The sequence below is a fragment of the Puntigrus tetrazona genome, chromosome 1, assembly GCF_018831695.1.
Source record: "Puntigrus tetrazona isolate hp1 chromosome 1, ASM1883169v1, whole genome shotgun sequence".
NCBI lineage: Eukaryota > Metazoa > Chordata > Actinopteri > Cypriniformes > Cyprinidae > Puntigrus > Puntigrus tetrazona.
The window spans coordinates 16,244,971-16,261,442 of record NC_056699.1 but is presented as its reverse complement, the minus strand read 5'-3'; the positions used below and the strand labels follow the sequence as shown (position 1 = coordinate 16,261,442).

Here is a 16,472-nt window from a genome sequence, read left to right as displayed (position 1 = left end):
TAAATTGTGTTCAACTAAACATTTATTTTGAAATTAATTGTAAAAATTAAATCAAGCAACGGTTTTTTACCTAAAGGTGAAATATTTCACACATAAAATATTTTTAATTTGCTTTGTCCTTTCTTTTACATTTACTTCAGACAAACCGTTTACCTGGTTACTCCAACAAGATGCGCATTCTAGAGCAAAAAGCGGATTAGATTGGTCCATCTCACAAATAATGCATGTTACTACGAAGCGAGAGCAGTCCTAGCAAAGTATGCAGTCCCCGAAGTAGCGATTCTTATTAATATAAGATCATACGACATGGTCATTCCCAGTGAATGGTGACTACATGGGGCTAAAATCTGTTACAAAGTATTTTGGTGCTTTTTAAGTAGACGCTCTGATAACATCTGCCAGACAGCATCAGTGAAATTCTATTTCCGTGATATAAAGCGAAGGCAGTCCTGGTCTTTATTAAGCATCTATTTGTAAACATCCTGTCCTTGATGTTTAAGTGCTTGTAATAAGATCTGCTGACTGGACCACTCTCCCTCGCACTTTGTACTTTAGGACAGTGCAGTTCCCACACCACGCTCTGATATGCCAAGTCAGGACACATACACTTACAGATGCTGACCAGGATGTGATGGCATGCCAAACTTCTCTCATTTGTACAGAAAATACGCTGACATGCTATTCTGACCACAGCGCTGGTGTCACAAGATCAGGTAAACTTCTCCGTGATGGTTATTCTCAGAAACTGCTGACCCTCTCGAGTCAAGTTTCCATCAATGTTAGGCCACCAGTCTGGAGTTTTCTACAACCTGCAATCACTTCCTTGGCAGTACTGGTCCAGAGAGAGCTGCACTGTCAAGATACAGGTCAAAGTCCTATCACCATACTCTGCCTGGGTTTCATCTTCAACTTCTATTAAGCAGCTCCTCCGTGTAGGATCAGACCAGTGACTAGTTTAACTTTGCAGCCATGTCTGATAAAACACTCATGGACTAATAAAGGCAAGAGAAGTGGGAATAAGCTTACAGTCTTGGGGGACTCCATTGTTTCAGTCACAGCAAAGGATATGTTAGTTCTTACTCGCATCACCTGTGGGCATCTCAAAAGCCCTAAATTTAATAACTATACCTTCGGACGCCATTAATTACACCTCCACCTTCTTAATGTTCCTCGACCTATTCTTTATCAACAACACGACAAGAGAAACAATACAAAATTGTGTGCGTGTGTATTTATATACAGCAACCCAGTGCATGTAATCTCAACGTAGTGATGTTTGATAAACAGCGACACTCATAAAAATTACCACAGACATTAAAGAGCATACTGAAGTATCATCAGCAAATCTTGACATGGCTCAGTGACTGCAGAGCAAGTTCGTAATCAAATATTAGCATAATTTAATGGTGGATCTGATGACAAAGCTGTGGGTGAACAAATGAGTGATTCTGAAGATGATGAAAATGAAAAAGTTTTGAGTGTAACATATCAAAAGGCTCCCAAGTCACAATATGAGCCAGATGCTGAATGTGACTGAAATGTAGGCTGATGGTGGAGGAGCAGTTGCTTAAAAGTAATAACCAATCGCAGTTTATATTATAAATTAGTATTTGTTATTATAATATCAGGACAGTTTTATACGATTGGGCTAGTTTAGAAACCCATGTATGTAATATATACATGGGTATATATATACATATATATATATATATATATAGTATATACCTCTATTATGTAATAATACATAATAGAGGTATATTTTTAAAAATATATGGATCTGCCAAGCAGTGAATGGCTTTGAGATTTGTTAAGTTAAGATTTATTGAATGAATGAAGGCATTTATTTACATCCCCTGAGCCATGTGGAGTTGTGTGTCTTGTTTCCAATTAAAATATCCAAAAAATTCTCAAGAAAGACTTTCTAGACATTTCATAGAATCTGAAAAGCAAGTCAAAATTAAGTGAGTATTTTGCTTAAAACGAGCAAAATAATCTGCCAACTATGACTTGAGGGTACATTATGGATTTCATTTTTTTTTTTTTTTTGTGAACTACGCCTTTAAAGCAGCCAATAAGCGTTTCAAGCGAGCACGCCGTGTTTCTGAATCTTCTGCAGACTTGTGTGTGCTCAGACCTGTAGCAGCACTTGAAAAGCTCCCTGTACATCTCCCTTCTTCTCCAGCAGGTAGGCTGTGGCCTCATGCAGCTTGTGTTTCTCTGTGATCTGTGATTAGACAAGACAGAGATACGCCTGTCAATTGTGTTGCAGTCGAATTGTCAAGATCATCAAGACAAATGATCCACTCCAAGCCGCCCACTGGATGAACACGCTGGATCAAACCGAGAGGCTGTTTGTCTGTGAGAGACCATTTCCATAATGAAACATTCAAACACATCCCGAAACTAACATCCATGAATACAGTTGAATCCATGAATGCAAAAACGGGGAAGCTGAGAGTGAGCTCGGAGAGAGAGAGAGAGAGGGGGGAAAAAAAAAAGACAATAGAGACTGACAGAAACACAGCAGCAAGCAGATGGATCTAGATAGTGGGAACATACACAAAGAGCAGTGAATCAAGAATAAGGCAAGATGGCAGAACTTTAGAGCTGCTGTATATGCATGCGTGTGCGCGAGGTGTCTGTTCAAATATTTAGCAGGTGCCACTCTTCCTCTGTAACAGTATTGATTCTCTCTTCTGCCCGTCTGTCTGTCTCAGAGCTTCAGCACAGCAGATATCTCCCCTCCCTCTATTATTCATTCACTCCTTCCTTCCTCCAGGCATCTTTCTGCCTGAGCCTGTCAACCCCGCACTCTAATTACATCAGATTGGCAACCTTTACATGCTCTATCAGTGGTCTCATGTTGATTGATTAGACGGTGTGTGGTCTCCTAATCGTCGGCTTGCTATGTCAAACCCGTAGTATGAGAAGTGAATCCAGTAATCATCTGCGTTTCAGTATAAAAACTGTGTTATATTTACTAATAGCCTGCAATCCAGTTTACCGAGATGCTAAATGCGTTGAAATCGCACCAAAAAGCACCACGAGTACTGAAGTCATTCTCAATCTTTCACTTTCAGCGTAAACATAACTTCCTTTTATGTAAATTAGGCTCATTATATATAACGCCTTATTCACAAACTAGGCTATCTGTCTGCGGCAATTAGCATCACGCTACTCAAACTGAAGGTTCTCACCCTTTATTACATTGTCAAAAACAGCTGAAATGTTCTGAAAATATAATATTTTAGCTGAAGAGAATTAAATTGACAGACTCCAGGCAGAGGAAAAAACTGAAAAATTTACATTCATTATATAAAATTCCATGACATTTTTGTGACTTTTAGCATTTTATTACATTTCACGCCTTTCCCTTTTTTCAAATAACTTTATTGTATTTTATTCCCAGATATTTGCAAGCTTTACTATAGGAGCCCTTTAAAATATACAATATAATTAACTTTTTTTTTTTTTTTTTTTTTTTTGCAGAGGAGTGTTATAACCAGGCATATGTTTACTTTTTACATTTTTAAAGAGCCGATCCGCATGCATCATGCAATTTGTGTTTAGCATATATTTCCAGGCACAATTAAGCTGAATCGTAGAATTTCTTTAATGAACTCGAAAACAACACGGACAATGTGTGCAAAATAAACAGTCAGCAAGTGCAATGCGTCTGAGCACGTATGCAAAGTATGTATATGCTGACAAAACCCTTTTGAACTTCTCAATAACATACAAAACATCGGTCAACAACAAAAAAACACAGCAAGGTTAGGAACTGAATGCCAGATGCATCATTCTGTACTTGCATTCTCAAATTCAAGACAAGTCATGTCAATGAGTTCAATTATGGATTTAAAAAACGTGCACAAACAGTAAGCAAAAGGCCCAACTATATTACAGTTAGGTCCATATATATTTGGACAGAGGTCTAGTTTTTAAATGTTTTAGCTGTTGACTAAAACGCACCTCTGTACAATTGTTTCAAAAGCTATTTCTTTGACAGACATGGGCTAATCCGTCATTATTTGTACATCAGTTAAGCAGCTAAAAGACAGGAGTTGATTCTAAGTGTGGTATTTGCGACACCGTTAATGTGAATCTAAATCATAAAAAAAGTGAGACAAAAGTTAGGCTTCAAAAACAAAAACAAAACAAATCTATCAGAGGGATAGCAGGAACATTAGGAGCGGCCAAATCAGACTCTTTCAGATTTTTGTGGAATGCTGTGAAATATGATACATGGAGCTGAAAGAAATGTTTTTTGGTAGCTAAAAGCATCAGCAAATTATCTCAAATTTTAAAATAAAAAATGGACTGACGGATAGAAACATACAAAGAGAAGGTGATTTGTAGAGCTTTTAATGCCACAGAATGCAGATGCTTATACGAAGGCAGCACCAGTCAATATGTGTGTTTGAGGTTCATTGATTTATACCTGAATGGCCTCCTCCAGTCGGTAGTCCTGAGAGGTCTTAAGGAAGGAGATCACCTGCTGAGGACTGAACTGGCACAGTAGGTCCACTAAGAGCTCGTGAAGATCTGGACTCAACTTCAAGGCTGTCTGAGGATTCAGACCCTCTCTAGAGCTGTTACAGAAAAACAAATAAATGAATAAATAATGTGAAATGAATCTAGACAAGAGGAAACCATCACAAACCACTATCAGAAAAAAGCTGTTACTTTTTTTAAATAAACATCATGATTTTGTGAATCATCAAACTATAGCTGTGAGCATTAGTCTGCAGACTTACTACACCCAGCTCATGAGAGCAACCCGCTCAAGGCATTCCTTCAAAAGTCCTTCAAAGTCAAATTCTGTTTACTGATGTTTAAGACCATCGGCTTAAATGTGCCTGGGAAATGATCAACATCCAGACCAAAACCAAGGACAAATAGACCTTAAAATTTAAGCATGAAAACTCAACCGACTAGTTCATGTTAGCTCACAGTGCACTAACAAACAATAAATACTGTCATATAAAAATGTTTTAATGCCACGCCATTAACTCCTAAGACTGTCTGCCTCTCCCGAGGAAAAGAAATCCCTTTTCACAGAGCTCCAAATGGAAATCATGCGTCATGCGTCAGACCCTCCAACCCCCCAACCCTTGTTCTCTTTCTCTCTCAATCAATTTATCATGTAGAGTGGTTTCCTCAGACCTCAATCATAGCTAGGCTCTCAAATCAAAGCCCAATCAGCCACGATCAGCTCCTGCAGCATGTGGTATGTGTGAGAGAGCACATCCTCATCACACGTGAGACCTACTATTCTACTCTGGAAAGGCTCTGTCATAAAACTATGAGGCATATGACAATAATGATGATATGAAGTATATGAAGTGGTCAAAATCATACAGAACATAAAAATGATGGATTCTGAAAGTGCACAGTTGAATTACAACAAAATAATGCAGAATACTGATATATACATGTTCTCTGGCAGTTGTGTTCTTATCTAAATGTGGTTTGCTTTTAAATACTAAAGAACAGCGCCTGTATTCACAAAACATTTTTATTCCCACTAGGAGTTCTCCTAAATAGCAGTAAGTTTTTCTATTGAAATCTATTCACAAAGCTGCTGAGACAAACGTTTACTAAGGAATAGAGAGAAGTCTTAGGCTAAGAGTACGGGCTGTATTTTACAAAAAAATTTAATAAAACTGACTACTATAACGATTAAGTTTGTATCATTTTATGAACTCCATAGCTCCAATACGTCACATCTTCGCTGGGAAGTGTTTGTCTCTTCCTCTTTGTTACCATCTTGTTACTCTTAACTAGGTTAGGATACCTCTCCAGCTCTCTTAAACAACTTAGGAGTGGAGACCTAGTCTTAACACTTAGGAACGTTTTTGAATCACTCTTATTTTTAAGTCTAAATATAGGAGTAAAGTTACGCCATTTATTAAAATTACTAAAATTTTACTCTGAGTGGCTTTATACATACTTGTACATACAGAACAGGTAACAGTTTGCTAACTGTGGCATAGCGGATGGGCACACAGCGCGATAAAACAATGAGGTGTGATGAAAGCTGATGTTCACGTATGGACAATAGCCAGAGATATCCGTCAAAATCATTCAATATTGTCATTTTATAAGAGTACTTTGCATTTCAATTTATGTAGTCCTTTTACATTCTGGCTATCATTATTTGGTTACTTTCATTATTAACTTATTCTTACAACTAATTTGAGAATCACCGCATAACAGACAAACTATAGTGTATAATTATAGGCCTATAGTCATCTATGAAACTCAAGGACAGCTTATTTTAAGCAAAATAAAACAGTTTTATACCGCATATTAATTTGGAGATTCGTTTCTCTTTGTCTGAATATGTGTCATTAATGCGCAAGTCATCAAATGCAGAAAACGCCATCAGTTTTTACTTTCACTTTCACTTTTTTAAGACATTCACCGTTATTAGAGAATTTGAATTATTTTATTTCGTATTTTCTTTTAATATATGTTATGAACAGAACTGTGATACTTCAAACACACTGGGATACTTCAGTCGTGAAGAGAAGGTGTTTCTGATATCAGTAAGTGGAAGAGGTTATTATGGTCGGACACCTGCGAGGAGAAATTGTTCTGACCGGCATTAAGCCTTGCGCAAACTTTAAACATTGCTTGTGTGCATATATGTCCACTGACCACGCATCCCCAATAAAACACCAACCCCCACCTCAACCCTGGATTAATATGTGCTTAGCAAAAATAAATATCTAATATTCTAGTAATATGCATGCTAATAAGCAACTAACTTGTGCCCTTACAGTGCAAGTTAATTGTGTCTAAACCATATTTTTTTACTTTTATTATTAAGCTTGAGTATGAAATATATTGATACATTTATTTTTATTTCATAGAACCAAAAATCTACAATTTATGGAATTATATAAGGTTAAGTAAACAATATTTTAATAATTAAGATGTGTCACTGACCATGACCATGTAATTTAACAAACTGAATATTTCTGTCAAAGAACTACACCTCTTATGGCTGGTAAAGTACATTAGTCATAGCTAATTTATCCATGTATACTAATATACAGAATATCATACATATTTGTGAATTGCCAAAGGGAAAAAAAAAAAAAAAGTCTGGATAATGAATGCATTTTTTTTTTACACAAATGCTGGCCTATTATTTTCTCATTTATGATTGTATTTTGATTTAAAATGCAAATCGTTCACATTTTGTCTTAATGATTCTCAATGATTCAACCGACTTTTCAGAAGTCATATTTCTAAGGCTCTGTTGAATTAGTTTCATTGCCAAGAGGATGTAAATCTTAAGCAAAAAGCGGCTCAGCTTATGCAAGCACTCCTGAAAGTGTTAAAGTTTCTGCCAGAAGGTATAGTCACAGACTATTTTTACAGTGAAGTCTGTAGACTACAAGGAGGTTTTTATTTATATAAACTATCCTAAATGAACTCTACTACGTAGTCCAAGACAAACAAGAGCTCGGTGACAAATTGAGAGAGGAGGTTGCTGAGGACAGAAAGATGGTGAGGTGAAACGTGCTTTGAGGCTTGGCCAGAGAGGAGACAGCAGTCACACGGGAAGGACATCGGAGTAAATTCAGATGTTCTTCCATAGATGAGTTTTGGCCCTGAGGTGCCATGTGTCCCATAAAGGGCACCGCAGGTCAGCTACAGCAAAAGCAGCGTTGTAGCTCTGAGGGTCTGCCATGACGTGGAAATGAGCAAGCACTGATGTGTGACTGTGTCTGAAACTAAAACAACTGGGAATCTGGGCCGAGGTGAATGTGTAACCATCCAAATATAGATATTTTTTTGGTACATTTTCAGTAATAACGTAAGAAACGCAAATGGTAAAGGTGTTCTGCGTGGGTTTTCAAGTTAAAGTTGCAGTGAAACAGAATGAATGACAGATATTTTCACCTGTATTATGAAACAGAAGTACAATGAAATCAAAAATTTGGGTGGAAACTTTTTTTCCCCATTGGTTGAGATGTTGGCATTGCACTCAGAAATGGAGGCAAATATAAATGCTTTTAACTGATTTTAAGAAAGGGGTTTAAGTAGACTAAATGTCCAGCAAATATATTGATGGCCATGTAAAATAAAGCATTAACACGTGCTTTTACAAGTATTAATATACAGCCAATATGATGTAATATGCATGTTAATAAGCAGCTAGTTAATATTCAAATTTTCCAAACTGAGTTACATTAAAGGTTCAATTCTTGCTATTAACAAATCATTAACTGCAACTTTTGCCTGAATAAACTCCTAAGTGCTGCTTATTATCAGTTAATAAGGTAGTTGTTAAGTTTAGGAATTAGGCAGAATTAGGGATGTAGAATATAATAAGAACATAAAGCAAAATATGTCATATTTATGTACTAATAAACAACCAATATGTTATAGGCATACTAATAAGCAAGTTAATACTGAGAACTGGTCATTTTCTAAAGTGTTACCCTAAACTCTTCCTAAAAATTCTACATTAAAAAGAGATGTTTTCAAATTAAAAGTGATTTAAAAAACTGTGAAAACTAAATAGATTTTAGTAGCCAAAAAAAGAATTTCAGTCCGAGACCTCTTGAGTCAAAAGACAATGAAAGACTTTAAATCAACATTCACTGGCGTGCTGTAAAGATCTAAATTGGCCGTATAGCTCGGTTCTGAATTTCCTGCTCCATGAAAGCCAAGACAAGAAAACTGCTGCGGCTTCAGGGGTAGCCTTCCAATTTTAAAGCAGCACAAAACCCCTGAACAGAGCTGGCAACAATGACAACAGAGTGACACTGTTTAAGTTACACTCAAAAAGAGAGAGGAAAACAAAATAGAGGAGAAGGGGAGGAGGTGGGTTGCTAATCGGCATGCAGGGGAACCAGCAAAGCAGGCTGAACAAAGCTGTGTTTAAGTAAGACGCCCTGTTTGAGATTAGCCAATTGAGCGCTTGACAGTAGGAATCAGCTGATAGGGGCTGGGTCTGAATTATCGAATTATGTGTTACGAGCTGGTAGCGCATAGATAAGACCCCTAAATTTGCAAAGGCTAAAGAGATATTCTATATAAAAGTTAAGGCTTGACCACGCCTTCTTAAAACGACTCGTTTGCACACTCCCCCACGTGTCTATGTCACTGCGTGGGAAGATTCAACTTAAGAGTTAAAGCGATGGAAAAAAGGTCGACTTAATGGTGTACGTGAATAAACATGAAAAATGATGTACAAGTTTAAAAAAAAAAATAATCTGATATTGATCGATTCATGATGTGGTAGCAATTTATCATGCATTCCAAAACCATGGTTATGGGATTTTTCTACAAAGGTTGCTGTCAAACAGAAAAGCCGGGAGACCGCATTTATTTTTCTTCAGATAAAAACTAATTTGGTCAAATGGGTTTTCTCACTGGCGTGATATCCACAATTCAGCTGTGTAAAGAGCGCTGTACTGACAGACTGTCCTCCTCTCTGTTTTATAACTACAGGCTGTCAACAGCAGCGTGTACAAAACTCACTACAGATACTGATCTTAATCCTTGAGTCCTGTTTGCCACGGGCAGCAGAAGAAAGACACAAACTAAAATGTGGGGGATGGGCGTAATGGACTACAGGATAATATACAGGACACAAGTGAAGCAAATACTAGATAAATGTATGTGTGGGGGGAGGTCATATGACAAAAGAGAAGAAGGAACAATGGTTAAGATAGAGATAGATGGTGACAGAGAAGGCTGTTATTTAGACCGAGGACTGCATCTGCTCACTAATAAATGCTTTTACATGAGCTTATTAATATTAATGAAAAAACAGACAGAGCAGGTCTACTTAGTTAGACAGCAAGCCGCAATGTATCGATTGCATATTTAGAGAAAACTTAGGTGCAGTGTCTTTACTGTGAGGCGTATCGGCCCTGTTCCTCTGTTCAGACTAAAACTTATTTACTGAAAAAGTAAAGTACTGTTAAATAGGTTTTAGGTAATTTACACCTAGTTACTTATAAAGTACTTGCGTTACATACTGCAAATAATTTTAACACTTCTAAAATAAAATATTGAATCTGATATCTAAAATTGAAGTGTAAAAATGAAGCTGAACGCCTTTGCGCACTTTCAGCTTTTCCTGATTCACAGAGAAACCACATAGAGAAGACTAAAATCAATCGAATCTAGAAAAATGCAACCCATATGAAAGCAAGGTACAGTTGTATTCGAAAGCTTGAAGTGTGTACTTTTAAGTGGACAAATTAAAATCAAAACTAATATTCTCTGAATGTGCAATCTGTATGAAACTAAAGCGAGGTACTGTCTTTCCAGTATCTGGGCTCGTTATATGCAGTCACATACACGCAAATGCCTTTACCTGCATACAAACTAATAGATTTGCTTTTCATGAATATCTTGCCAAACTCAAATGTATTGTTTAGCATTTTCTTAAGCTATTTTCTTAAGATTTTTTATAAAAATGTTTATGAAATTTAATGAAGAGTATAATTTCTATTGTCTATGCTTTAAGGTTTATACGAATTTTAAGATGCATCCTATTAAATACTAGATAAATGCATGCGTATAATTATTGAATAAGTTCCTTATTTAGTAACTAAATTACTTAATTTAAATCCAATATTAAAGATGTAATTAGTAACTAATTAAATATTGTTTGAGTATTAACTGACCCAACACTGAATATTACACACACGCACTAAATATACTGAATGGTCTCTACTTCTAAATCCATCACAGTCCAGTTTTATTTGTGTCTCATTAACTAATGTGAAGACAAAGCTCAAAGTCTGGTATAATTATGATATGTATAATTATGGTATAATGTTTTTTCTTCTGTTTATCAAGGCTGCTTTTTTAACTAAAATTTAGTAAAGATAGTCATATTGTAAAATATTATTACAACTTAAAAATCCAAGTTTTAAAATACTCTATAATGAAATACTGTTAATACATGATGCATGAAGCTGAATTTTCAACAACCAAACAAAACAACCAAAAACAAAAAACAACCAAAAATCAAAATAATATTAATACTTTAATGCAACAAGTTCAAACAGAAACCTATTTTTCTTTATTTTTATCAAAGAATGCAAAAAAAAAAAATCCAGAAAAATATTAAGCAGCATAAACTCTACTGATAAGAAGAAGAATCATTATGGAGAACTCATAATAATTTATAATATTTGAGCAACATATCACAATGATTACTTGTGACACTGAAGACTGAAAATTCAGCTTTGCATCACACAAATTAAGTTTTAAAATAGAAAAACATTATTTTTTTGACTGCATTTTTAATTCAATAAATGCAGTTTTAACATGCAGAAACTCTTATTTCAAATATATATATAAAATATTTCAAATGATTATTCACAATTTTTGTTAGTGTACATTTTTTCTAGGCCAGGATTTACAGCTGACCTGCCTTTTTAAAGGTTTAGCGTGGATGGCGAGGAAACAAAAAGTGAATGAATGGTAAAAAGTAATAGTGTTTCTCTGCCCCAGAGAGAGATCTATGAGGTGTGAAACGTTAACTGCACACCATCACACCATTATAAAAACAGCACAACACAGACAGCAGGCACGTAAAATGAAACAAAACTGCAAAAAGAGAGTGTTGCAGAAGGTGCTGCTATTATTACCTGGGGTTCAGGAGGCACTTCAGAAACTGGAACACCAAATAGTCGTCCTACAGACACAGAGAGTTCAACATCAAAATGTAGTTCACTTTCAAACAGACCGCAGTCATGTGAAATGATAACATTGACCACATCTGTCAAACCGCAACGTACTGCAATGCATTGCAATTCTGGTTCACTTGCTCGAATACTAGAGCCAGATACCCTGCCCGGCAATTTCCTTTTCCATCACTTAAACTTTATTTGAGACAACTGTACGTTTGTAAGCAGAACACCATTTTCATCTCCATTGACATAAAATGGTTAAACCCATGTTACGGGCCTGTCTTGTGCTAGTAAAATTCTCCAATAGTGTTCTTATCATCGTTCATTTACCAAATTCTCAGCGCTTTAATGAACTACACATCATTAAAACAGCATTAACGTTATTCTCAAACTAGTCTTTGACTGCGGGAAAAAAAAAAATCCCTTAACGCTTGTTTATTTTTTCCCCCCCGTTTCCCTCGTATCTTCTTCTCATCGGCACATATGTTTGCACAAGCAGGCTTTTCAATTAGCACCTTTCTGACAGTGTGCGAGAGATAACGCAAACCCAATTACACACAGCACTGCAGATAGAGCCTAATCCATTTACTGATACACACACGCGAGCGTGGGCCTCAGGGGGGCCTCTTCCTTCTCGCGCATTTTCACTGACGCTATCTTAAGATGAGTGAATAGGAGCCCCAGACAATGCAACACATACATTTACACGAACAAAAAAAAAAAAAAAAAAAAAAAGGAGAATCAAACACCGACAGGGTCCTTTAGAAACGCTTTTCTTAACAGTCCGGCCTTTTGGAAGATAAAGAGCGTGTGTCAAGCCAGCATCAAGTCAACAGAGAGAGAGAGAGAGAGAGAGAGAGCACTGACATACGGCAATGCGGCATACCTGCAGAGATGTGATGATAGACTGCAACCTGTCTGCAAAGTGCACTGCAACTAGCTCTGCCGTCTTAGCTGAGTTAATGCTGACCAGATCCTGCAACAGAGAAAAGCATAACAATTAGCTTTCATAACATCAGACAATCCACCAGAGCACTAGATCTTCTTAGCAGTAAAAAAAAAAACATCTCTCAAATGATATCGTTGGCATAATATTTTGATGCTTCATCAGCATAAATATTATTTATTCCTGTGATTTCAAAGCTGAATTTTCAGCATCATTACTCCAGTCTTTAGTGTCACATTATCCTTCAGATATCATTTTAACATGCTGATTTAATGGTCAGGAAACTATTATTATTATTATTTAGAAAACAATAGAAGAGAGATTATAGAACTTAATACTTTTATTTATGATTTAAATTCATCGAAAGTGATGATTAGGACGTGGGTAGTTGACAAATAAAAATTGGACGGTGTCCTATGGTGCGACATAGCACAAATGTAGAAGATTCTTAGATTTAAGAATAGCATAGATTTATCTTTTGCAGTCACTATATAGGACATATTGATATGTCAACTACCCGCGTTTCTGAGGGATTATGTGACATGGAGTAAAAGAGTCATTTTAAATGTTAAAAATATTTCACAATTTTACTGTTTTGCTGTACTTTGGGTCAAATATGCAGGCACGGTGAGACTTAAACAATAAAAACATATATAGCTCATATTGTTTCATAAAGCGAGATTATGGATTATGACATTTTACACAAACTGAGAAAAATGGTGTAAATGCTGATATTTATTACAAAAAAAATGCAATTTTTTGCAGATGCTGACATTTTTATATGACCAAACATTACGATTAAAATTCTGCTGATTGTAATTTGAATGAATAAGAGCTTTATAATCAGTACATACAATAACATTTTATAGACAATAAAATGGTATAAATATCAGCCGTCACTCCCAGTAATCATCTGTTATCATCTCCCAATAATATGACTTACTGAGATAATATTGTAATGCTTACTTACAGAAATGAACTTTTAATACAGAATGATTGAGCTTGAGAGGAGAATAAGTAAACATTCATCAAAAGCCAGAAGGATCCTTTTTGATTTCACATTGGATTTTCTATTTTTCTATATAAACCGAAGTTGCTTCAGCCCAATAAGTGTTTACAGTGTAACGTTATTAACAATTTTATTCTAAATATCAATGTATCAAAAAATTCAAAAAGCAAAAAGACGCGTGAACCACAACATGAAGGTGGATAATTTGAGGATTACACAGCAAATGTTTGTGACTAAAACCCAGGCTACACTGAAAGGCAGTCACAGATAATGCAGTGGCATTGACTGATTTTTTAGAGCTCTCTATTTTAACAATCAGAGCAAGTCATTTGGACAAAGACCATTGACTGAACAAGATGAGAGAGAGAAGGGTCTGATGAGATTAGGGTCTGAAATTAGCTTTCTGAAGCCAGAGCTCTCTCTACCTGGAGTGTGCTCTAGGGGACAAAGCATTTGAAGCCTTGTTTGACTCACCTTGATGTGCTGAAGGGCTTTGACCCACACCAACTGTTTCTCCTCTGAGCTGTAGCCTGGCATGGACAGGATGTTATGGATGTAGTTGAAGAGCTCCTCCTGGAGTTCGAGATAAAGATTTAGTACAGGAATAACAGAAGTGACAGAACAGAAAAGAGTGAAACTGAGGAATACCTTTCTCAAAGGGTCTTTCAGGTAGCAGTCAACAATTTTGTCGTAAAGGTTCTTTTTGTCATACATAAACTCACAGATCTGGTAACTAAAGGAATGAAAACAAAACAACAACACTGACCAGTACGTAATAATAACAACAAAGAGGCTTGCTCTTCAGCAGATCCTCAATGTCTTCACCTTGAGAAAATCAATATAATGCATTCAACAGAAGTTGTTAGATTTAGCATTGATTTAACCTTCTGGCTTTTGAAGTCTTGCTTAGAGTGGATCACCATGTTTTCTAAGTATTTACCATGCAACTATTTTTTGGACCATTGCTTTATTTTTGTTCTACATTAATCACATTTTAATCCCTTCATCCATAAAGGTCATTTTCAACACTGTTTTACTGTAATACAAGGACAAATACTACAAAACAAAATGTATTTATTTTACAACCATGATACACACACACACATCTATACTATATATATAGATGTGTGTGTGTGTGTGTGTGTGTGTGTGTGTGTATCATCTCAACAATATATATATATATATATATATATATATATATATATATATATATATATATATATATATATATAGCTTATATATATATATATATATATATATATATATATATATATATATATATATATATATATATATATATATATATATATATATATATATATATATATAAGCTGACTCTACAAGGCAAATCTATTTTATCAGCCCCATTTTCAGACAATGAATAAATGTATTAATCACCTTTATTTATATAGCGCTTTTAACATACATATTGTGTAAAGGCACTGAACAGTATCAAATTGAAGAATAGAGTATCAGTAATATATAATTCCAAGATTAAACGCTCAATTTTCAGCTAAAGGCATTTCATTACTGAATGCAGAGACGTCGTTGTCTAGGTCAGCTCAGGTTCAAAATAATCTTCGTAATCAAACTGACGATAATCGCTAGAATTAGTCTCCTCAAATCATATACTGGATCTATGAACGTTGTACTGTTTAGGATAGATGATCTTATTGCTCAAAAAATAAATGTTGTTTGGACTGTGAAGTTTAAAGACTAAAGCAAATCTGTTCTGATATCTTACAATTCTGCCTTCTCTGCGAGGTCAAGGAGACGCCCCTCATCAAACTGGACCACACCACCAACCTGCAGCAGCTCCAGCAGAACCTGACACGCGTGAGGATCAATCAATGACAGCAAATCAGTGTTTTTCACAAATTCAGCTGTTTCAAGAAGATTGTTGTGTTCCTACCTGCTGTCTTTCTGTATGCCTAGAGTCATCGTCTGGACTACATAAAAACTCTAAAACCTGCAAAAAAAAATATAAATAAATGAGCAACAGACAAAAGACACTTTAACAACACATCTTATCATATAGAAAAGGCTAAATAATTCTAAAATCATAACTGTCAGCTTGCCTGTCGGCAGCAGAACTGGTTTTAAATTGATGAAATCTAATGACGAACAGGCCCCAACACGGGGTGCAAAATCCTGAACATGCAGGAAAAACAAGCATAACGCTTCTAATGCGGGAGAGCTATTTTTACAGAAGCTGCTAATTGTCTTTTCCAGCACTAACACCTTCTTAGAAATACATTCTTGCTTTAACCATTATAGCTGGAATCAAAAAAATGACAGCATAGTGCAAATGAAAAAGGTGAGGGACTGACAAATGTACTGTGAAAGAAGCAGACAGTCACACGTCACCTGGTCAAACAGCTTCCGGTTAACAAAGAGGGTGTTATCAGGTTTGGCAAGTTGTCTTGCCAGGAAGGTGAAAAGACAGCCGACCTGAGACGGGGTGAAGTCAGAATTATCCACCATAACCTGAAAAGTGTACACACACAGGGAATTCATTAGTCTAATACATTAGGTACACAGAGTTAACAATGTTTTGGGTTTTTTTTGAACAGTTTTACACTTCAGTCTTTATTTAAAAGGTCAAATTTAATTGAATGAGTCACTTGTCATTGCAGTTATTTGTTTTCAAATAAATAAGCAATTTTAATTTAAAATCTAATCAACTGATGCAAAAAGAGCACAAAAGCCTCTGGCATTGGAATTGGTGCAGAGAGAGAGAGATCTGACTGACGGACTTGTCCAAAAGAAAATTTTTATTCTGCGATTTAGGATTTAGAGATTTTACTTTAGGATTGAGATTAGTGGTGCAATATTAAATCAT

The 16,472-nt window shown here is 35.8% G+C and overlaps 1 protein-coding gene across 2 annotated transcripts in view; it reads right to left on the bottom strand.

Moving 5' to 3' along the window:
- Positions 1–16,472, bottom strand: part of vps8 (VPS8 subunit of CORVET complex) — an 89,935-nt gene that overhangs the window by 37,400 nt on the left and 36,063 nt on the right. For both annotated transcript variants that reach the window (XM_043237951.1, XM_043237958.1), the window contains 9 exons: positions 15,998–16,117; positions 15,543–15,599; positions 15,375–15,457; positions 14,279–14,363; positions 14,105–14,203; positions 12,562–12,651; positions 11,634–11,680; positions 4,442–4,592; positions 2,135–2,224 (listed from right to left, as the gene is read on the bottom strand). In XM_043237951.1, coding sequence (XP_043093886.1) covers positions 2,135–2,224; positions 4,442–4,592; positions 11,634–11,680; positions 12,562–12,651; positions 14,105–14,203; positions 14,279–14,363; positions 15,375–15,457; positions 15,543–15,599; positions 15,998–16,117 — 822 coding nt within the window. The remainder of the gene's footprint in view (positions 1–2,134; positions 2,225–4,441; positions 4,593–11,633; positions 11,681–12,561; positions 12,652–14,104; positions 14,204–14,278; positions 14,364–15,374; positions 15,458–15,542; positions 15,600–15,997; positions 16,118–16,472) is intronic.